Source organism: Aotus nancymaae, unplaced genomic scaffold (genome assembly GCF_030222135.1).
Source record: "Aotus nancymaae isolate 86718 unplaced genomic scaffold, 86718_ANA_hifiasm-v0.15.2.pri h1tg000003l, whole genome shotgun sequence".
Classification (NCBI taxonomy): Eukaryota; Metazoa; Chordata; class Mammalia; order Primates; family Aotidae; genus Aotus; species Aotus nancymaae.
Window position 1 is genome coordinate 6539187 of NW_026988414.1, and position 23973 is coordinate 6563159.

Sequence of the window (23973 nt, forward strand, 5' to 3'; positions counted from 1 at the left end):
CAGTGGCCATCAAGGGGAACAGGCCATGTCCTAACCTTGGAAGCTGGGAAGGGATACTAATCCTCTAGAGATTAGTATCCATCAACCACTTAGGCTTGTGACACAGGCACCATGGCCCTGTCCCCAGTAAGGTCCTAACACACTGATCTTGCCAGCTGCTGGTAAGCACCTTGTAAGAGAAAAGAATGAGAGCCCCCCCTTTTCCTTGAGAACAGTGAAATCTCCTTTTGGAGAGGTAGGTTCCTTGTGGTTTACCAGCACCACAGCTGGCCCAGGGTTGGTGGCTAGCACATCTGTGGAATGAACTAAGATGTAGTGAAGACTAACCCACATCTCGTAGCTGCTTCTCTTTCGGCCAGCCCACACCTGAGGCCACCACTTTCTGTTTAGGAATGGATTCACTATATTTTGGTTATTGGAGATCAAACTCCTTCAGAGAATTACATCATCAAATGTAAATATGTGTAAAATGAAAGGCAATGCACATCTGTCGAAATTAGTATTGCCTTCAAGTTCCTGTAATGATACGGATCTCTCCTGAGTCCTTGGGGAGCCAGAGGAGTATACCAAAAGCAGACATTTTAAACACTGATAGTCATGTAAGGGTGCCCAGCAGGAGGAAGCTGCTGTATTGCAGAAAAAGAAAAAGAAAGCAAACTCACTTTCCAAAGGGTGTGTGTGTGTGAAAGAGAGGGAGAGCCCAGCCTAAGTCCTCATTCTCTCCAATGTTAAGTTAATAGATACTGTCTAATATTTATAATAACTTATTTAAGTAGTTGAATGGGAATGCTAATAAAAAATAGGAAGGTGAGTACCAGAAATCAACCAAAAAAAAAACCAATAAACAAATTGCCTATAAGGAGGGACTCTAGAATGGGACAGGGAATTACTCTTTTTCATCATAGGACTTAACAGCATTATTTACTCTTAAAACTGTATATATGCTACTTCGATTAAAGTTAATTTTAAAATTTTGTAAAAAGAAAACAGCTTAGAAGGATCTTTCTTTCCTTACTTACATGGACTGTGTCTATTTGAAAATGTACTTTCTCCTAAAAGCAACCATTCATTTCATCATGTTGGATATCATATTTCTCTGAGAACATCATCATTAAATAGTTGCTTCTTCTTATAAACATTTTCAAACTTTTTAAGACCAAAATGTTACGAGTATAGTCATTGTATTGCGATTCTGCCAACACTTTGTGACCTGTATTTTCCGTAGGTTAAAGTATAAGCTATTAGCTGGATACTCTGTTCCATTCTAAGAATGACTAATATCTTAAATATAAATGAAAACTGCTGCTTTTCCATAACGTTAGAGTCCCAAACAGCTGTCACATGTACATTTTGACATTCTTACTATTTTTTAAATTGGGACAAAAATTAGTTTACTGGATTTGCTGATCTGGTTAGGTATATCATCTAACTTCTGTGGAGAGGTAGAGAAGAGGTCATAGAAAAGTCCATGGAGCCAGCATGCAGACATCCCCAAAGTCTTGAACTTACTTACAATGAAAGCCCTGTGATGAGATCCTTCTGTGCCAAGAACATAAGGTCTGTAAGGGCCTGGCAGTGGCTGCTGCACTACTGCCACCTTTGTCAGCAAGCCTGAGCCTCGGCAGACAGCCATTGTTCTCCGTTCCACTGAAGAGATTGTGGAGTGCCACCCCATTGTCTCTTGAAAGCTTAAGTCAGTGCATTCTCCTCTTCTGTGACCCTTGGAGGATTTATTTCGGGAGGTGGCTGTTGTGGATCAGAAGATCATGCTTCCTCTGGTGGCTTAAAACTGGTTATTCTTTGTCTTTGAGCTCCTTGCTTTAATCTTCTCTTCAGTAAAATAAGGTCCCAATCATATCATAGTTTTCTGGTTGGTAGCCCTAACCATGCAGCTTTGTTAAGACCTGGTTTCTAGAAGACCTACCTGGTTCCACCCTTGTTCCTGTTACTTTTTTTTTTTTTTGAGATGGAGTTTTGCTCTTGTTGCCCAGGCTGGAGTACAAATGGTATGATCCCGGCTCACTGCAACCTCCACCTCCCAGGTTCAAGCAGTTCTGCCTCAGCCTCTTGAGTAGCTGGGATTACAGGCATGTGCCACCACGCCTGGCTAACATTGTATTTTTAGTACAGACAGGGTTTCTCCTGACCTGAGGTCAGGCTGGTCTTAAACTCATGACCTCAGGTGATCCACCAGCCTCAGCCTCCCAAAGTGCTAGGATTACAAGCATGAGCCATTATGCCTGGCCTCCTGTTGCTTTTTCTAGCTCTCTGATAAGTTTCTTAACCTGCTTGAACTTCATTTTCCTCATTTATGAATGAAAATAATAATGTCTTCTTCATAGCATTATTGTGAGAATTAAGCAGAGATTCTTGCAAAGCACCAAGCACCCAGTAAGTCTTTGCTGTTACTATATTATCACTCAGTAAGTGTTATTCCTGGTCCCTCCTTTCAGTTTCAGCCATGAAACTCAGTCAGACTCACAATTTTGTGATCTAATGCTCTGTGTATGCATGTGACTGCTTTGAGTCATAGTTCAAAAGAGACTTTAGCTGCTAAGGAACCCAGCTCAAGTTGAGTCCACTTATTAGGTACAACCCAGAATGTGTGCATCTGTCTGCCCAGCTGCTCATTTGGGCTTTTCCAGGGGTCCAAGGCCCCTTGTCAGAGCAGTAGAGCATCAGCAAGAACATAGGAGTGCACGTGTAGGAATGACCTAGCCTTCCTCCAGAGCACCCTGCATCTGGAGCAGGATATGTAGAAGGGTTAAAAGCTGGAGAAACTTTAGTCATAAATTTTCTTTTCAGCAGGACTTCCCAGGGAACATCTGACATTAGCAGAGAGGAAATGCTGATTGGCCTGGGAGTCAGCTGAAGGAGACAGGAACTGCAGTGGAAGCTGCTGGATTTACTGTTATTAGCAAGGCAAATGGAAAGCCAGCAGGGCAGCCCAGCTCCCAGATAATAGATCTAACAAGAAAGAAAACTCTGAGAAAGGAAAATGGCTGGCAGCCACGTCTCTTCTTCTGCCATTTTCCCCATTGTTTTTATCTTTTTGTTTTGTTTGTAGCACAAAAAGAAGCATATTTTAACATATTCGGTTGTAAGTCACAATTGTCTTCAAATAAAACAGGATATATAATTCAGCTTCCTATCTGTTTAATAGCTTGAGAGTTGAACATAGCAAAATGTGCAAAATTGTATTAATATAATAAATAGTTGCTATTTATTGAGCATTTATGTGCCAGACTGTTTTACATGTGTTATCTTATGCTATATAATAACCATGAGTTAGAGGTTATCATCATCCCCCACTTAGAGATAAGAAAAACAGTACTTAGAGCACTTAAGTAATTTCTGAAGGTCTTATGAATTGGTGGTAGAGCTTGAATTTGAACCCCGCCATCACGATCCTTCTAGTGGAGCGTATTGAGGCGAGAGCTTAAATGGCTGTTATAAAGCTGGACAGGGTAGTGGTAATTAAAGTACTGGGAATGTATTCAGGGCAACCTGAATCTATGCTCCTAGGTTGTAGTCCTCAAACCCGGCCTCTCTACGTACATTAAAAAATAAAAAATAAGTAAGTACTTACCAAGGCTTGTGTTCTGACTTGAAACACAAGCCCAGTTGGCACAATGGTCATTAGAAGGAAGATGGGACAGGCAGAGAGAAGCCCTGTTGGCAGGTGGAACCAATCTCTGAAGGATCTGGCCCCCACAGCAGGGAAGAGGGCAGATGGGCAATCAGCAGCAGGACTGGGGGTATGGGCACAAGTACAGAGGGGGAACTGCAGGTCCTGGCAGCAAGGACCAGGGAAGCAGATGATGCTCAGCATCCGGGGGTGGCCATACCAAGAGCCACAGCTTATCCAGGGTTGGATCACAAAGGCAACAGGTGAGTAAAAACCCCAATGTCAAAATTACCTGTAGGAAAGAAAATCTCTTTTAAAATGTCCATCAGAGGCAATGTATTATAATTTTTTCATTAAATTCACAAAGCTTTTTTCTCTAGCATCATAACCGCTAAAAGCACATATTTTTAAATGCTAAAATCAAACTTAGTCTAGAAAGACTGAGACACTGTCATCCGCCCATTTAATGCAGTTAGTCATTTATCACACATTTACAAGGTTCCATAGTTGCAAGGATGAATTCAGGACTCCTGCTTCATATTCACACTCTTGGGGCTCATTGGATCACTGAGAGTCATGGCAAGTGGAAATCTCCCAACTGCTTAAATTGTGCTCTTAGTCAGGTCTCTCCCTCTTTTTTCCCCCTCATTTCTACCTAGTAAATATGATTGAATTTAGAGAAATTAAATGCATGATTTATGCACAAGGAAATCTAGGCAGGCAGGCAGGCAGGCAGCATCTTCAGAGAGGCCCACTGAGAACCTAGCATGACGTCAGGCCTGAGGGCAGGGTTCTGGGCAGGGTTGGGCCAGGAGCAAGGACCAGTTAACTGAATGAAATGTGAAGGCCAAGGTGAGATTTTTTTAAAAGGAAGCCCTGTTTTTGGTTGGCTGGGGATTGTAGAAATCCTCTTGCCTTGAAGCAGAGCCCGCAGGTGTTAACTGGTGCAACTTCCCCTATTGTGGGAAAAGGAAGGAGGCCAGCCTGGGACTCTGGTTGGGCCTGATGTCATGGGGTCAGAAGGAGAAAAGATAAGACTTAGGGGATGATCAAAAAGGAGGGATGTGATTTTGACAAACCGGAGGAGTCGGTCTGGGTGAAGGGAAGGGCGCAGCACTGACATGGAGGTAGGGAACCAGGACGTACATGCACTGAACCGTGAGACTAGTTTGGACAGTGTCCTATATAAGACATTGATGGACCAGAAATTAGGATGGACAGGAAATTAGAAATCCTTGAGAGTAGGATAAGGACTTTGCGTCTAAACTAGTAACCTGCAAGGAAGTTGTGAAAGGATTTAAGGATGAAGTTGATACTGTGAATCTACCAGAATTTGGCTCTGGAGAACACTGTCTAACAATAGGGTAAAGAGTGGGTGGCTGAAAGCCAGGAGAAGATTGGGAAACCATTACTGTGGCCTGAGTGGGAAGGAATGCAACGGAGACCTATTATGTGGGTAGAACTTGGAAGCTGATTTAATGTCAACAATAAGGGGGAAGGCTAAGAAGTATTCCAAACCTGAGAGTGCCATGTTCACTATGCCAGATCCTTAGGGGCCAGGTTCGGAGTCTTGTTCATCTTTATATCTACAGTGTCTGGCTCAGGACATGGCACATGGTAGGAGTTTGGTAAATGTTTGATCAACAACTGAATTAATTCACTGGAGCAATCATGGTGTCATCATTGGAAACCCAGTTACAAGGGGAAAAGCGTGGTTTGAGAATGGAAGGGGGTAGTAAGTTTATAGTTGATTGTCCTGTAAAACTGGAAGCAAAAAAGGGCTTAGAATTCTCTCTGTTCCTGCAAAGGCTGGTCCAACAATTCACTGACAGTGGTGCTTTGCTGAAGAGTTGGTAGAAGTCCCTAAGAGGCCCTGTAGCCTTTTGTCCCACCCAGGCCTAGGACCCCTTCCACCAGGGCCACTGGCATCAAGCTTGCCAAAGAATAGTTAATCCTGGTGCCTCACTGAATCTGCTCAACATCCTGTCAAGTACATACAACTACTGTATTATCCTCATTTAACAGAGGAAGAGACTGAGGTTCAGAGAGGAAGTGGTTTACCCAAGCCTCTGACATAAGCAGATTTGAAAGAAAGTCTTCAGATTCCAATGTATCATAACAAAGTCTGCTGACTGAAAACAGTTGGCTCTAAGCTTGCTCTCCACTGACTCAGGTTGGAGTCACCACTTTTATGTAGCTCAGAGAAGACTGCAGACAAATGAAGTCTCTTTTTTGTTTCTTCTGTTTTTTGTCCTTAGGTGCTTGTGACTAAATTCACTAATTTCACTGGCTGTCAAGGCTGTGTTAACAAAAATGGGTTTGAACTGCTGTGGGTTTTGAGTACTGGACTGCATGTCAGAAACCTTTGCCATCACGGGAAATTCTGTCACTCTGGATTTACTATCTGTTCCCCGCAGCTAAATTCCTCTGCACTGTGATTTAGCACCCTGGATCCCCATCAACCAGTTTTGGCATTTATTTGAATGCATTACTCCACTGGTTTCCATAAACTATTTTACAATTGTTTAAAATAAATGACTGTTTATTTCCACAAAAACCATCTGTATTTCTTTACAGAGCAACAGATAACTGTATGTAAAATTTGGTAATGTCACAGTGACTCAAGTTAAGAGAAACAGATTGGATTGAAAAATTGGATTCTTAGGGACAGTGGTAAAAGTTTCCAACCTGTCTAACAAGTGATATCTGGACTTCAAGGAGGAAAAAAAAAATTCCTCTTTTACAAATAATATGGGGCTTCTTTCTCCAGAGTGAAGTACATTCCCGCTGGCTGCATAGTGACAGGATGTAGACTATTAGCACTTCTCACGGTAGTGAAGGGTCTGGGCCATCTAGCACACTCTCTGCCCACGGCGACGTATATGAGGCTCCTGTCCAGTGACTCCCAACCTTCTGCAAGTTTTGAATTTTGGGTTGTACATGTGTTACCTCTTCTTGTTCTGTTGTTGAGTGGGCTCCACTTAGGCCTGTGTGTTGTGGCTCCGATAACTTTGGTAGGATACATGATGGGATAGGTGGCTACCAAAGGTGGGCCTGGGTAAGAGAAACAGACTGATCGGGATGAGGGGTTGGACCCTGTCAGTGATGGTCTTCCATTCTCCAGTCAATGTCCAGTTGAGTCAGCTAGATCCACGCTAGTTCCATCCATCCCTAGGAAACCCAGTCAGAGTTGGGACACTATTGGGAATCTCCAAACAATAGAAGCATTTGGGGTCAGATGAAGGTAGATCTCCAAGTCTGCTGTGGAGGAAGAGGTAGTCAGGATGTAGCTAAGCAAGCTGGGCTTGTTTCATCACCAAATAATCACTTAACACACCTGTATGCTGAAGCCGTCCTAGGAATGTAGACATGCTGAAATGCGCTCTCCATTCTCAACTTGCATATATGTAGTACAAGAGATCTTTTTAGTGTGTATTGCACAAAGAAGTCCAGAGACAGTGGCATTGAAGCAGTTTTGATTACTTGAGTGGGAAAAAACAGACTGAAGAAGTGAAGTAGAGGGAAGATTGTTCCAAACTGAGGGACTAGTATGAGCAAAGGCACAGACGGTTGAAACGGCATGGTTTGGAGGATATTTCTGGATTACTGTATCATTAGAGGGGAGAAAGATGAGATGAGTAAGACTGACCTGGAGGTTTCAGCCACTGCTGAAGAACTAGAGACCCTTCTCTCGCCGAGTGCTGCTTAGAAAGCAGAAGCAACAACCCAGGCATGACAGTACAGCTAAAGCTACAGACTTTGTGAAAACTGTGGGCCAGGCATCCTTTCCTGTATTAACTCAGTGAATCCTTGCAATAACTCTAGGATATAGGTGCTGTTATCCCATTTTTACAGATGGGAAAGTAATGCACAGAAAGGCTAAGTAACTTACCCAGGATTACACAGCGTGTGAGTGGTGGAGCTGAGATGTCAAACCCAAGGAGTCTGGCTCGTAAGTGTTACATCATACTGTCTCAAATGTGCTGGGGTCTGCAGAGTTTGCAGGACATTCCCTAGTTATACACTATATTAAGCCTAGGCAGGGATCAAATCCAGACCTTTTCTCTACCCACAGACTGTAGGATTAGACTCCTGACCACCATTTGTCTCAAAGCCTGTGTGGAGGCTTCAGAACTGCCCTAGAAGAAGACCAGTCAGAGACATTATGGGGTACCCTTTGTTTTTGGTGGCTCTGTGTAGAATCCCTGAGGAGGTTGGGGCAGGCATAATTATCAGGCTGCGGCTGTGGTGATAACAAGAGTGAATTGGATCTGGCCCTTGGTCTGCAGTTGTGGCCTGCATTTGTAAACAGTTTTTGTTATTAATTTTTAAAATTATAAATACATATATATATTTTTTATTGTATTGTATTTTTAGAGAAACAGGGTCTTGCTTTGTCATCCAGGATGGAGCACAGTGGTGTGATCATAGCTCATTACAGCCGTGATCTCCTAGGCTCAAGCACTCCTCCCACCTCAGCCTTCCAGGCAGCTAAGACAAATGCATGCCACCGTACCAGGCTAATTTTTATTTTCTGTAGAGATGGGATCATAATGTGTTGCTGTTCTTGAACTCCTGGCCTCAAGTGATCCTCCCTGCCTTGACCTCCAAAAGTGCTGTGGTCCCAAAGGACCACACCTAGCTGTAAACAGTCTTTGTAGTCTGGCCCCAGATGCTCCAGTCAGTTGTCTTCACCTTTGCCTGCGCAGCCCCTTTGAGCAGCACTGGAAGCTTCTGTGATCTGCCTGTGGCTTGACTGTGGGCCTCAGGAACCCTTGAACAGGCTCTATTCCAAGTTAGTTTCTGGCTCCCCAACTGTTTAGGTGTCTCTCCAGAGCCATTGAGCCCACGCCGTGTGTGAGGAGCCAGATGCTGTGAGAGGAGACTCAGGGAGGCTCCAGGGGCCACAGTCTTTCCTAGCGTGGTTTAGCTGGAATAATCTCTGAGATTTGTTCCACCTTGTTTTTTTAAAATTGAATTTTTTAAATAATAAATATAATACCTATAATCGTCTGTCAAAAACCCAAACATAATAGGAATCTGTAAAGTAAAAATCAAAAGCCATCTTCTTTGCTGCTACACCTTCCTCACAGGTTACTGTAGGTAAAAGAACAGCTGTGAAAACATTTTGGTTCACGACCCTCCAGATTGTGTTGTGTATTTCACAAATCCACACATCAGTGCACCTATGTAATTGGGGTTTTACTTTATTAACATGTAGCATACTCTATACATTCTATATCTTATAAATTTAATAATGTGTCATTGAATTATTTCTATGTCTTATTAACTTAGCTTTGTTTGTTTACTTGCTCTGTCACCCAGGCTGGAGTACAGTGGCACCATCATAGCTCACTGTAACCTTGAACTCCTGGGTTTAAGCAGTCCCCCCACCTCAGCCTCCCAAGTAGCTGGGACTACAGCTCCATACCACCACAACCAGCTAATTTTTTTATGTTTATTTTTTGTAGAGATGGGTTTCATTGGTCTGGAACTCCTGGTCTCAAGTGATCTTCCCACTTGCACCTCCCAAAGTGTTGGGATTACAGATGTGGGCCACTGTACCCAACCAACTTAGCTTATTCTTATAACAGCTACAGGACACCCCAGTATATAGATATACCATAATTTAATAGTTTCCTACTGGTAAACTTTTAGGTTTATGAAATGTTTTATATTAAAACAGTACTGTAAGGAAGATCTTTGAACATCATTGTGTACTTGGGCTGCTGTTTCTTAGGAATATTAGCTACAAGAAGTAGGTTGTTGAGTTCAATTTTCAGTGCCACCTTGTTGCATTGAAAACCACCAATGCCACCTCGTCTGTTTAACAAAGATCTAAAAATCTCCAGTGCCACCTCATTCTATTTAACAAAAGCTTATTGAGCACCAACGAAGAGCCTTTTGCTATGCTGAAGCCCTGGAAGACAGAGTTGAGTTTTTTTAGAAAGTCCCCCTACCCCGTCTTCAGAGAGTGCCCTGATGCTGGTGAGATGCAGGGAATGACAGATAGACAAAAGTGCTTCTAATTCAGCATGCTCGGTGCACTGAGAAAAGCAAGGTCCCAAGGAAGGTGGGATGAAAGAGCTCTTAATTCTGACAGGGATTCAGGCAGGGCTGCAGAGAGGAGGGGATATGCCAAAAGGATGCCTCCCTGCTCCTCCCGGGAGCCCACTCGTGAGGCTGGGTATTCAAGAATAAATTTGTTCTAAAGAATTATGATGCTCCTACATTTTCTCCCACACAAAGAAGGAAATCTCAGCCGTACGTCCTTTCCCTTCCTCCTCTTGGCACTTTCTGATTGATGATTGGAAATGATGGCAATACATAAACTATTTTTCTTTTTATTTTATGACCTGGTAATAGCAGTAACATATTTCCAGTAAATGTTTTCTATTGCAATAAAAAAGTTGTAACAAGGCTAGAAATGGGTATAGTTAAAACCCTAAAGAAATCACACTTTCAGAACTGTGGATTGAGGCAGTAAGTCTGTAAATCACTTAACTTAGAAAAAGTACCCCCACCCCAACCTTGGAAAAATCAGGGCAAGCAGCTGGTATTCATGTGACATGCCTGCTGTGAGGGCTGGTGGACTCTCAGTTTTGACCCCCTCAAGATCAACTTCCCACTCTCTTCCCTGCTGCCTGGCCTCCCACCCAGCCTCTTTACTCCTTTCTGAACTGATAAATCATCTAAACCTTACAATTCTTTTTTTAAACCCAAAGATCAAAACCTGTACTGTTCTTTATGGGATACAGCATAGCAGAGTGGTGATGAACGCAGGCTTTGGAATCGGAAATACCTGCATTCTCACCCTGCCTCGCCATAGGTACATGACTTAACGGCGCCATGGTTTATTTTCCTCCTCTGTAAAGTGGGGATCAGTAGGGCCTACCGCATGGAGTTTTATGAAGATCCGGAAAGCAAATGCATGGAAGGCACTTTGTTAAGGGCCAGGAAAATCCTCGATGTCAGTTCCTGATGCTGTTATTATAATCCAGAAATGAAACAGTATTTGACTTGTTTTCAAAAAGGGCAAATCGATGATTTTGTCAAATTTGCAATATAATGACATTTATTGAGTGCTTATGTGCTAGACGTTGTGTTACACATAATCTGTGGAATTACTCCATGAAGGTTTAGATCCACTAATTTGCCCAGGGTCACGTAACTTGTAAAAGAGCCAGGATCTCAGTCCAAGTCTTTTTGACTCCAAAACCCACACTCTAACTGCCATACATCTGCCTTCTAGGATCAGATGCTCACAGCAGCAGTAGAGACTGTAAAACGTTGGGTAGTTCTCTCTCACACCAAACATGGCCTCCTTTGGCTGGTGAAGATTGTAAGCAGATAACATTGAGAGCCTATGGTCTTGGAACTCCAAGGCCAGGCCAAAAACAAAGCATTTCTTTCCTTAATCACAAGCAGAGTGGCCCGTTCTTCTGCTCACCCTTATTTAAGCTCTGTTACTCTTAAGAGGATGAATGGCTACTGCTTCTATGTGTCTGGTGTCCTTAACATGCTTTAAAAATTAGGCCTCTTCCAGCCTTTGTCTTTAATTTCTGGTTTTAGGCTGACACCTTCATTAATGGTCTAGTGCAAGCTTTCTGTCGACTTGAAGACTGCTATGTGAAAGTGGTTTTGCTGTCCTATCAATAATGGTCATAATTTCCCCAATACTCTCATCAGCAGTGAATTGAGTCTTGCAGCAAAGAAATGGAAACCCCAGTGCAGTGGTTTGAAAGTGATTTGTCTTATAGACGGCGTCTTCTTTCAGTAAAATCAGGTCAGTGCGGCACTGCTGGGTCAGATGTAAGTCTAAGACAAATTAGTTGGAGGAAATTGATCATTTAAACCTTAGGTTATTTTTAGCTACAGTAGCTTTTTAATATCTCTTTTTTCTTTATATTTGTTTTAATAAACTTTAATCATCATCATCATCATTAGCCAAATTAAATGTCTTCTCAGTCTCAGCCAAACCTTAGGGGAAAGAATGCCCTCTGCTCAGCCCACAGAAGCGGCCTTCCCGTCGCAGTTTTGGGGCTCGCTTCCATCGTGACATTGTCGTTGTTTAAACACTGAAGCCCACTCCTCCTCATCTTCTGGCTGGCCCCCTTGCTAGGCTTTGTTTATTGCACCGACTGGCCCCTTGACCAGTCAGTTCTTCATTGCTATTGAAAGTTAATGGGGGCAAAATTGCATTCCCAAACATTTGAACCTGAAGTGGCCAGGGCCGAACTTAGTTGATCTCTGGTGATCGGTTCAATTTAGTTACGATTTTTTGCCATTAGACTGGGGCTGAATGATGGTGATTTGGTTGAGGCCAAATGTCTGAAGAAAATTGGCTCTCTGATAAGAGTGCTGTTATCAGAGGGGGCTACCTTCTCATTTACATTTAGATGAGTATTGATTATTTATTTACTCAGAGAAGTGAGATTCGTTTCCAATCTTATCTTTCTCGTCTCTGCTTGTCAGCAGAAAGAGAGATAGAGCTCCTGACATCAAGCCAAGATAACAGCACTTTGTAGCAAAGATAAAAGTTGGAATGGGCCTTTTTCTAGTGTTGACTGAAAGGATAAGTTTTAAAAATTAGAACTGATGGGTCATGCTTTCAAAACCTTTCCTGAAGGTTTTGCAGTTTAACTAGGCAGGAGAATTGGTTTATTGGAACAGCCTTGGTCTTTCTTCTTTTGTAATAGGAATTGTATTTAATTTGATTATATTCAGCTGTTTCACTGAGAGCAAATGGGTGTATTGGCTCAGAAGAAGCTAAAGTGTGACCTTATTTTCATGTCAGCTTGTTCCTTTTTTATTATTTAAATTCCAAATTATCCAATCTGAGCCTCAGAGGGGGTATAAGCTACAGCGGTTATCACTTGAATATAGCTCAGTGCTTATATTAAGATCAAGCAGAAAATGATTGTAGTTGCCCCTAGAGGAAGAGTTACAAGCGATGGAGCTGACACTAAATGCAGACATTTTAGAATAGCTGATGCTGGGTCCGAGCTCTGGTACGGACAGCGTCAGCATGGTGGCTTTGGCTCAGTGAGGAATGCAGATTCAGTCAGCCCTGCCATAGAACAGTCAAGGCTTGGCACGATCCTCCTGAAAAGAGTCTTCCTGCCATAAGTCACCAGCCCATTGTCAGCAGTGCCACCAGAAGAATCTCACCAAAGTATAAAGCTGATTGTGTTACTTCCCTACCCTGCTAGCATCTATTGCTTATAAGAGAAAATCCAAGTCTTGACCAACAGTCTGGGCCAAGCTTCTCGGCCTCAGCTCCCCCTTGAACAAGCTTGCTATTAAGCTACAGGCAACATTTAAGATTAGAGACTCGCTCGGCAGCCAGGATTCCTACAGTTCCCTAGTCTCTCAGGTCCTATGAATATTGTCTAAAAATGACAAGTAAATGTCAGAACCCACAGAACAAACCATGACAGCACAGATATTAAAGCATATGTGATGCTACACTACCATCCAAACATCCATCTAACCAACATTTTTTGATGCACCAAGCACAGAGATGAATCATCCCTGCCTTGAGACTAGGAGAATCAGCGAGACAGCTCGAGCAGGTAAATTATAGAAGAGCCCCATCAGTGCTCCTACCAAGGTAGGAACAAGGCACTGTGTGGGAGCACAGAGGAGGGGACAGGTGACTCCACCCTCCCCTTCCCTGAGGTGGAAACATCTGAACCAGGTTGTCTAGGAGGACTCAGAGCTAGGAGAAGAAGAGGGAAGAGGGAGTAGCACGTGCAGAGGCCAGAAGGCACTGATGAGCCCACGTGGGCCATGGGAAGTTCAGTGTGGAAGAAGCCAAGACTGTGTGGGGTGGACACGTGAGCTCAGACCCAGCGTCACATTTCCTTTGATATCTGTGCTGCTATGGTTTGTTCTGGGGGTTCTGACATTTACTCGTCCATTTTAGACTATATTTGTAGGACCTGAGAGACTAGGGAACCGTAGGAATCCTGGCTGCTGAGCAAGTCTCTAATCTTAAATGCTGCCTGCAGCTTCAAAGCAAGCTTGTTTAAATAGATATGCATCCTGCACCCCTACTTTGGACACATGAGGGAAAGAGTACAGATATTCGCTTTGATGCCAGCATTCCCTGCCCTGTTGTGCCCTGCCTGGTAAGGCTGTAAGCCTGTTGTGACTCATCGGCTAGGTAGGGATCTACCTAAACCTTATCGCAGCAGTTTCTGTTTCAGTCTGTATTTGTAATAATAGTAGCTCTCATTGGCTGAGCACTTTGCTAAGGGAAGTCCTGGATTGTCTCATTTAATTCTTACAGCAGTCTTCTGAGGGAAGCTCTGTAATCCCCGTTTTACAGATGAGATTAAATTCCTTTCCCAGGATGCACAGTTGGCAGTGTTACTCCCTCTCAGGGCACAAATTCCAGAGATGTTCTGCTCAAACCTAGCCTTTCCTCTTACTGCTCACACTTAGCTTTTTTCTGGCTCTGAGAAGCTCTTTCATATTAAAGCAGCTCTTTAAATTGGTGAATGGAAAATATTTGATATGAAGACATAACCATGAGTGTTCAGCCTTTGACTTGGTCATTTTTCCTTGCACAGGTGATTCTCAGACTTGTTCTTATGGTCAGCAATGATAATGACAGGTTAATTCATTTATGTCCTACCTTGATCCCAAAAATATTTGGACTTATTATAATAGATTGAAAAATACATGAACCACTGAAGACAGTGGTGTGTGCCTGTGGTCCCAGCTACTCAGGAGGCTGACGTGGGAGGATTGCTTGAGCCCAGGATTTCTGGGTTATATCCTAGATCAGTGCTATGCTGATAAGTGTCCACACTAAGTTCAGCATCAATATGGTGACCTCCCAGGAGTGGGGAACCACCAGGTTGCCTAAGGAGGTGTAAACCGGCCCATATTGGAAACATAGCAGGTCGAAACTTCCGTGCTGATTAGTAATGGAATTGCGCCCGTGAACAGCCGCTGCACTCCAGCCTGGGCAATATGGCAAGACCCCACCTCTTAAGAAAATACACGAACCAGTAAACTACATGAAAGGAAAAGGAACATAAAGATTAAACAACAAGTTTACGAGTCCCAAAGAGGAGGAACTGGCAGAGAAATGCGTGCCCAGGTCACCATAGCCACACATACATTTAGTGCTGAGCTTCCTGATGGGCAAAGGAGAAAGGGACATGGTAACAAGATATATGTTAAACTTTGTAAAGATACAAAAGCAAGCCCTTTGCTCCAGAGAAGTACAGCTTTTCCTGACACCAAGGTCTGAAAGAAGTTTCTCCCATGGGTCTCTAGAAAGAAGACACAGAGTGAAAGAGGCGACAGTATGTCTTCCCTCTCTTCCGATTTTGGCAGGCACTTGCTTTCCGTTGGATTTCAGCTTTCAGCTAGCTTGCAGCTGTTAAAGAATTGCGTGCTGAAATCTTTTACATTTCAGTCAGGGGTTAAAGGGATCAAGGAAGATGCACTAAGCCTGTAGCCACCAACCAACAGAGTCTACAGATTTTCTTTGAAACTTGTGCTGAGATGTTTGCCTGAGGTTTACAAAATCCCATAAAAATCCTGCCTGGGTATTATAACTTGGAACCCTCCCAAAGTGCCCAGAGCAGTATTTTGTTCCTAGGCCGTTCGGTGACATGGTATTACTGCAATAAATACATCATTGGAATGCCCAAGCAGGCTTTCTCGATGCTACAGAGGAACTGCTTCCCAGAATCTTCCTTTTGTGTTCCTCTCTTCTGTGAAGTGGAGGACATGCGGCTTTATGCGCAGCTGTGACTTTTTAAATCCTCTTTCCAAAGTGTGGATGTTGCCTTGAGAACTATGTCCTGTTCAGTGTGAAAGAGTAATATTATATTATATTTTATATAATAATTTCTTTGGCAAAAAGTCTGTTCGTAGAAATTGACCGCATGGTTTGTCTTTTTGAAAAAGACTGCTATTTTTGGCTTCTTTTTCTATTTTCCTCCTGTGTCAGCCTCCTAAAAATTAAATAAGTATTTGATGGAGATTGATACATAATAGGTCTGGGTTAACATCTGGCTTATAATCAGTAGGCATTTATCTAGAACTTGGTGTGAGTGAGATGCCGTGGTTCATAATGCAATATAGAGAGTGCAGGCCTGGGCCGCACTAGGTATGAATTCTACTTCTAGTACTTTCTGAAGGACATTGAGCAAGTTCTTTAACCTCTGCAAATCACAGTTTCTCCTGTTAAATGGATTTATACTCTTTACATCTTAGGGTGACCAAAGAGTGAATGAGATGATCTGTACATAAAAGACCTAGCACAGAGACTTGCCACATAGTAGGGCCTGTGATGGTGGTAGTTAGATTGTCCATGATGTTAGGATCTCTTAGTATTATTACAGTCTGATGATGATAATGATGGTGATAGCTGATACTTAAATAGCACTATTAAGGTGTTGGACATTGGTCCAACTGCCTTACAACTATTAGTTCAGTGAATCTTTAGACAGTCCTGTGAGGTAGGTGCTGTTATTGTCCCCTGTTTTATAATGAAGTAAACTGAAAAGTTTTTAAGTTGGCTCGAAGTTATATAGCAAAATTGCTTGGCCAGGACTTAGACCAAGGCAATTAGGCCCCAAGTTAATGCCCTTAACCACCTGGCTATATCGCCTCTCATATATACCCTGCCTCTCATTACACAGTAAGGCCTGAAGTTATCAGTCTGGCCTTTTTGTGGGTGAGGGGAAATGTGAGAAATACTGTAATCTTTCTCTGAGTTGTCCACTATTCGGGCGAGGATTAAGGAGAGAAATGCAGATTTATAAAAAGCAGTTTTCCATTTGGATTTAGATACCAAGTTTCATATACAGCTTAACCACCCTGCCTTCCCCCAGGTTGTTACCATTGGTCCTTTGCTAGGTTCAGAAATGGCTTTCCAATTTGTTCTTCAGCTTTGATGGATGAGCAGGGAGTACGCAGGACAAAAAACTAGCAGATTTTCAGTTACTGACTAAACTGAGCATAGAATATTAGGAACATTCCTAAGGAAAGATGGAAGGGCCTTCCTGGATGGATAGAAGATAAGGCGATCACGTCTGATCATGTTTTGATAAGAGGGAATGGTACTACCATGGACCCAGAATGCAGCCAGAGCGTGAAATATTTGGTGTGTGTGAATTTTGTTAAAACAAATAGTTTCAGATTATTTTCATTTTGAATTTATAGAAGTTAAGTGATTCAGATTCTAGATGAATCCACAAATCTACAAAAGCCTTTATTTATTTACTTTTTTCTTCTTCTTTTTTTTTTTTTTTTTGTACTTTGGGCTCTGGGGTACATGTGCACATACTGCATCCTGCAGCATTGTTGCCTAAGTACATACATGCCACATCCCCGCCCCCAACAAAAAGCCTTTATTTATGGTATAAACTATGACCTCTTTATAACTGGCCAGTAATTTATAGTTTGCAGGAGGAAGAAGGGTTCAAGGCAGACAAGCTTTAGAGCCAGAAGACCCCCTTGGATTTCATTTTCCCCTTCCTACTTACCTCTGTGATCTTAGGCAAGTTAGTTCACCAGCATCCCGATCTGTGAACTGGGGATAATAGATCTGCCTCTGGGGGTTACTGTGAGGATTCAGTGAGGTAAGGTATATAGCGTGCTTGGCACATAATGAGCATGTATTAAATGGAAGTCATCACCATACTGGGCTTCAAGAATAAAGTCCTTCTAAGAAGCTACTTTCAGAAAGCTAATTTTAATAGAAATATCTGCAAGATCCAAGGAATAAAATAAATGCCAGATGATGGGATTTGTGGCTTTGAGAGTGGAGCAGGGAGTTATCTATAGGAATAAGGGATCCTTCCTGGTACTCCCTGACTCCCCTGTTTTCCCTGATCCACGTTTCCCAGGCAGCTGCAGGGACTGGTAGGACAAAAATGTGCAAAGGAGATCAGCCTGAAATTCCTCCTGATGCAGCCAGGGCTTAGCTCCCAGTAATCGGGAAAGTGGTAGCTTATATATAATCCAGCTGTCAGGTAGGCTGACAGCTTAAGAAGCCCAACAGCCTGTGCACTGCTTTCAGAGTACACATGCCAGGGTGCAGGGTTACTTAACATGAAAATATGTTTACATAAACAGATTGTGTCTGGTTGTGATTAAATTATTGCATGCGAATGACCCATTGGAGATGCCACAATGTGTGCTAATTGTAGTAGCCTCAAAAAAATGGCATATTAAGAAATTGGAGAACTTTTAAGTTTATCTGGTGTTTTTAAATTACAAAAGTGGCCTTCATTTGTTATAGCAAATTTGAAAAATACAGAAAAACACAAAGGAAAAATAAAAACACTTTAATTACACTATCAATTATAACTACAATTCACATTTTAGAAATAACCTTCCAGTCTTTTTCCTCTATTCCTTTACGTATTTTTTTGCTTAAATTTACCTTTTTAAAATGTATACATAATGTTTGTATATATTTGTGGAGTACATGTGATATTTTGTTATATGCATAGAATGTATAGTGATCGAGTCAGGGTATTTGGGTACCACCTGGAATATTTCTCATTTCTACACATTGGGGACATTTCATGTCCTCTATTCTAGCTTCTTTTGAAATATATACTACATTATTGTTAACTATAGTCACCCCACTCAGCTGTTATATTTTTAAAATTATAATTTGTATAATTTGTATTTTTATAATTATAATTTATAATGTGCTATAATTTGCTGCTTTCATAAAGTAGCATATGATAAACATGTTTTGTAAAATTAAATATTTTTGTAGTATCACATTTAATATTTTTATGGTTATTTCACAATATTTAATCAATCCTGTTGTTAGACCTAGGTTGTTCCCAAATTTGGGCTATTATTTTAAAAAAAAAAATTTTTTTTTTGGAGATAGGCTCTAGTGCAGTGGCACAGTCATAGCTCACTGCAGCCTTGAACCCTTGGGCTCAGGAGATCCACCTCAGCCTCTCCAGTAGCTGGGACTACAGGCAGGCACCACCACACCCAGCTAACTTAAAAAAATTTTTTGTTGAGACCAGGGTTCACTGTTTCCCAGGCTGCCCTCGAACTCCTGGCCTCAAGTAATCCTTCTGCCCTGGCTTCCCAAAGTGCTGAGATTATAGTTGTGAGCCACCATACTCAGCCTGAAAAATGAATTATTATAGCCAAACTTTATACCCCGATTTCACTATGCATTTATAGAAGTGGATGTCAGTGGCTTCTACACACTGTGTTTCTGGGAGGTTTTGGAGATGGGAGCAGTCAGAGATTGTTTAAGCAGCCCTCCAGGGTCAGGGGTAACTCCCTTTCCTCTACTAGACCGAAGGGGCCCACAGCTGTTTCCTTAAAGTTCAGCTTTTTGCAATTCCCTCCACCCAGTATTATGTGCCAGCATCCACTGATCAATAGCAGAAGTGCCTCTTAATTGAAAATTGTTGGCATGGACAAGTGATAGGTAGTAGAGTCTACAAGAATTACCTGCATTTCCTTCTGTACTTTGATTTACTTAACACCTTTTTTGTTGGTTTTAAGAGACACAGGGATTCTCTCTGTTGCCCAGGCTGGAGTACAGTGGCGTGATCATAGCTCACTGGAGCCTCCAGTGCCTGAGCTGAAGCAACCCTCCTGCTTCAGCTTCCTGAGTAGCTGGGACTTACAGGTGCGCACCGTCATGCCTGGCTAATTTTTAAATTTTTGTTGTTGTTACTATGTTGCCCAGACTGGTTGTGAACTGCTGGGTTTAAGCGGTCCTCTCAAAGTGCTGGGATTTGGGAGAATTGCTTAGTGGGGGCTACCATGCCTGCCCATTTAACACTTTGAAATTAGAATTCTTTGAAAAACAAATTTACTACATATATTTTTAAAACACAATACCTTTTTGATATGAATATAGTGTATTAGAGCTTAAAAGAACTGTGTAGACTTCTGACCATGTATATGCTTAAATAGTTGTATATGTTTTAAGCATTTGTTTACTTATAAAGGTTTAAAAGCTTTACTTAAGTAGTGTAAAAAGAACTGAATGTATATAAGAATTCAGAATAGGCAGAAGTGCTGATGAAACAGCAATTAGAGAAAAGTTCAAATAAACCCTGAAACTGAAATGAATCTCTACAGTGCTACAGCTGAACATAGAACATGGGAAGGAGAATGACTAGAAATGAGTGAAATGCCTCAGACTACTGATAGAGAAACACTAGATGTGATTAATCAGCAAGTTAACAACAGCTGAAGAACATATCTAAAACTGCGTGTTCTGCCTGGGAGCCCTGCACAGCCTCTGATGCTTCCCTCAGATCCCTCACCTCTCCTTCTGTCTGACCAAACACGCCTTTCAGAGTCAAAATAATAAGACAGTTTCCTATGCCTCTAATCATTTCAATAACCATTAACAGATCACAGGAGCAGTCTTTTGAATCTGATCATTGGACCCGTTAGGTGTTATCTGAGAAGAACAAGATTGTCATTTGGGTTGACAAAGAAATACATGAATAAATGTATAAAATGCTGCAGTGTTTTATTAAGGTCTGCCAGAAGAACTCTGTGTGTGATGCAGGGTAGCTAGTACTCCTGGCTTCCAGTACTATTGAACCTGTGTCTCTTGTGTTTTCATAAATTCACGTTTCAACAAAAACGTGAATCAGCAGCCACTGTCTTTTCATCATCATAACTCAGAAATCTGAGATTTCCCTTTTAATTTAAAAAATTTTTCCACATATGAATGCCAGGTCATACAAGCTTTATTTATTTAAGCTTACCTGTTTACAATTTGTTTTGAATGTTTGAACTGTTATCATTAGTGTTCCACATATATCACATTGCCTCCTGTGAGGCAGGTACATTTCTAATAAGCATTTTTCCTGTATCACCTCTGATTCTCACAACAGTCTCTCAAGGTATAACTATTCCTACATTACATATTAGGAAATGGAGGTTCAGAGAGGGTAGGTGACCTGCTGATATCTGAGAAGTGGTATAGCCGTATATGACTCCAGGTCACTCTGACTCAAAGGCCATTTACTTCTTACTTGGTTTTGGGGAGAACTGAGTCTAAACAGACTTGATAATAGAACAGATGAGTATGTGAAGCCTTATGCAGAAAAAAACCCAAACTCTTCCATCTTGGATGACTAGATTCTCAAGACAGACTTTAATACTTTACTAAGGCTTTATCAGCTTTTCACCAGTATGTGGTGTTTTTTAAATGTTAAATTCACTGTTTCAGACTTCCTCCCCTCCTCCTGCCCCTTTGATCTTCCAGGCCCTCAGTACCGCCTGGAGAAGCAGAGCGAGCCCAATGTCGCCGTTGACCTGGACAGCACTTTGGAGAGCCAGAGCGCATGGGAGTTCTGCCTGGTCCGCGAGAACAGTATGTTGGCCGCCTCGCTCCGTGCCCACTTTGTCCGTTGAAAACTTGCTTAGAAGTCATGTGTTTGGAAACACTCACTGGTCTGGCTTCCCTAGGCAGATTTGAAGTGACTGTTTTCCAAGGCAGACTGCAGTCTTCATGCCAAAAGTATATCCCAAAGTGAAATGATTGATTTCATGCTTTTTCGAGAGGCTGCATCCTGTTTAGTACTCTGTGATTAATATTTTCCTGTTAAACTGTATCTTCCTAAGTTGGGAGCATCCCTGGAAACAGCCTAGAAGTATGAGGCCTTTTCTGAAGCAAAGGCTATTTTGTATATAAAGCAACTGGGCCTGTCAGTGTCACTATTCAGACATCAGGTTTTAGAAAAATTTTAACCATTTGCATATTCTAGCAGGAGGCAGTGTGATTCCTTATGCTATGTTGAGAACTTTAAAACTTGTTAACTTTGTTCATTCTCTCTTCAGAGTTTCCAAATTGTGCATTTTGCCATCCTCTCCTCCACACTCCCACTGACACAAGGGCAAGTGACGTGTGAAAACTGCGCTTGCGGCAGCAGACTGTCTGTAGTCTTTCCTGCTTCGGAGCTTTTACGCAGGCTGTTTCTTCCACCTGGAATGCTCCTTCCCCCATTCTGGTTAATAACTCTTTCTCATTCTTTGTCTCAATTTAAATGTCCTGTCTTCAGAGAGGCCACCATGATCTTCCTATCCCCCATTGCTTAAACCTGATCCACCCCTCATTCGAGTCCCTCATTATATTCTGCCACACAGCGTACTACCTTTTCTGCATTGCATGTGTTTCTATCTATTAATTTATTTGTCATTCTTATTTTTTTAGAGATGCGGTCTTGCTGTATTGGCCAGGCTGGTCTCAAACTCTTGGCCTCAAGCAGTCCTTCCACTTTGATTTCCCAAAATGTTGGGATTACAGATGTGAGCCACTGCAGCCAGCCTGTATTTAGAATTACATATTTTTCTCAGTGACTATTTAATATCTCTCTCCCCTGCTAGATTGTCAGGTCTGTGAGGGTGACCCTGACCCGTATCAAGTTGCCCTTCATAGAGATCTGCTGTAGACTATGTACTGCAGGATCTCAGTAAATGTAGATTGAATGAGTGAATGAATGGTAGATCTTTACTCATGCCACTGACCCTCTAAACAAGATCAAACTGCTACTCTTTGATTTTTCTTTTTTTGTTTTGTTTTGGTTTGGGTTTTGGGGGTTTTCTTGAGACAGAGTCTTGCCCTGTCACCCAGGCTAGAGTGCAGTAGCGTGATCTTGACTCACTGCAACCTCCGCTCTCTGGGTTCAAGCAGTTCTCATGTCTCAGCTTCCTAAGTAGCTGGGATTACTGGCGTACACCACCATATCCAGCTTTTTGTTTTTTGTTTTTTGTTTTTCTGTATTTTTAGTAGAGATGGAGGATTGCTATGTTGGCCAGACTGGTCTTGAACTCCTGACTTCAAATGATCTGCCTGCCTCAGCCTCCCAAAGTGTTGGGATTACAGGCGTGAACCACCACACCCAGCCTAGGATGCTACTCTTTGACTAGGGCCCCAGACAGCCTCTTCTAGAGAGAATGCACAAAATTCACCAGGAAGGTGAAATATGCTTTTGACATTTGGCAACAAATTCTCAAAGGCAGAAGGCTGGTGTCCCCACAGTCTGCAACCAGTTATAAGTACCTTATGTGAATACACATAGAAATAAAAATCACTGATTCCCAAATGGTCCAAAAAATTCAATTAAATAGTAAACATTTATGAAAATATTTATTCTTATCAACAGTGTAAAATACAAACATTTTAGAAGCACATATCAAATAGGCCAGGTATTTCAAAGGGAGTCCTCATTGCTGGAGAGAATATAGAGAAATAGGCATACTCAAACACTGGGGTCTGTAGTATAACAGCGTAATATAGCTGGAAGTATCAAGAGACCTGAAAATGTTTTCTCCAATATTTCTGTTTTTGGAAATTATCTTAAGGAGGCTGGGCAGGATGGCTCTTGCCTGTAATCCCAGCACTTTGGGAGGGTGAGGTGAGCAGATCACCTGAGGTCAGGAGTTTGAGACCAGCTTGGCCAACATGGCAAAACCCCGTCTTTACCAAAAATACAAAAAAAAAAAAAAAAAAAAATTTGCTGAGCATGGTGGTGGGCGCTTGTAATCCCAGCTGCTCAGGCGGATGAGGCATAAGAATTACTTGAACCCGAGAGACAGAGGTTGCAGTGAGCTCAAATCATGCCAGTGTACTCTAGCCTGGGCAACAGAGTGAGATTCTGGCTTTAAAAAAATAATAATTAAGGAGAAAAGATCTAAAATGCAACAAAGATTTATGTACAGTGTTTTAACAATATTATCTCTAATATCTAACATTGGAAGAGTAGTCAGATAACCTATATCCCTATATTGGAAAATTTTGCAGTGTTTTATCTTTCTAGTAAAGGCAGACTAAGTAATTTGAACCAACTCTCCCACTGAAGGTAACTTAAACAGCTGATTAAAATAAACAAATGATCATCGTAAAGTCATCAAAGAGCACAAGATAGAAAAGAATCAATGGCCATATCTGGGGAAAGATTGAAACAAAAGAGATCAACGCCTTCGAGCACTTTTGCCCTGACATTATTTGCCTGTCTAGCAGTGGCAGCTTAAAGGTTGAGCTGGGTTGTTGATAGCCTTTAGAGGAAAGGGGACAGAAGAAGTCCAGGGTTTGCCAGGGGCAGAAAGCCCAAAAGGAGAACAAATAGAAAACATGTAGTAACATAATAGATTTAAACCCAGATATCTCAGTAAATGAACTAATGGCATTGGGAGTAGTATTTGTTGTTGTTACCTTTCAGATGATTATGATGGGTTTTTCTCAAATACCTAAAACAAAGATACTGAAAGTTTGACGTAAAAGGATGGAGAAAGATGTTCTATGCAGATAGCAACTGAAATCTGGTATAGCCATATTAACATGAGGCAGAATACATATTTAG

The 23973-nt window shown here is 41.9% G+C and overlaps 1 protein-coding gene across 4 annotated transcripts in view; it reads left to right on the forward strand.

The window, feature by feature from the left end:
• The window catches only part of MAPKAP1 (MAPK associated protein 1), a 273338-nt gene that overhangs the window by 185477 nt on the left and 63888 nt on the right, over nt 1-23973 (forward strand). For 3 of the 4 annotated variants that reach the window (XM_064377972.1, XM_012458134.2, XM_064377978.1), the window contains exon 8: nt 20877-20984. The exons of the other annotated variant lie outside the window; for it this stretch is intronic. In XM_064377972.1, coding sequence (XP_064234042.1) covers nt 20877-20984 — 108 coding nt within the window. The remainder of the gene's footprint in view (nt 1-20876; nt 20985-23973) is intronic. 4 annotated transcript variants of the gene reach the window in all.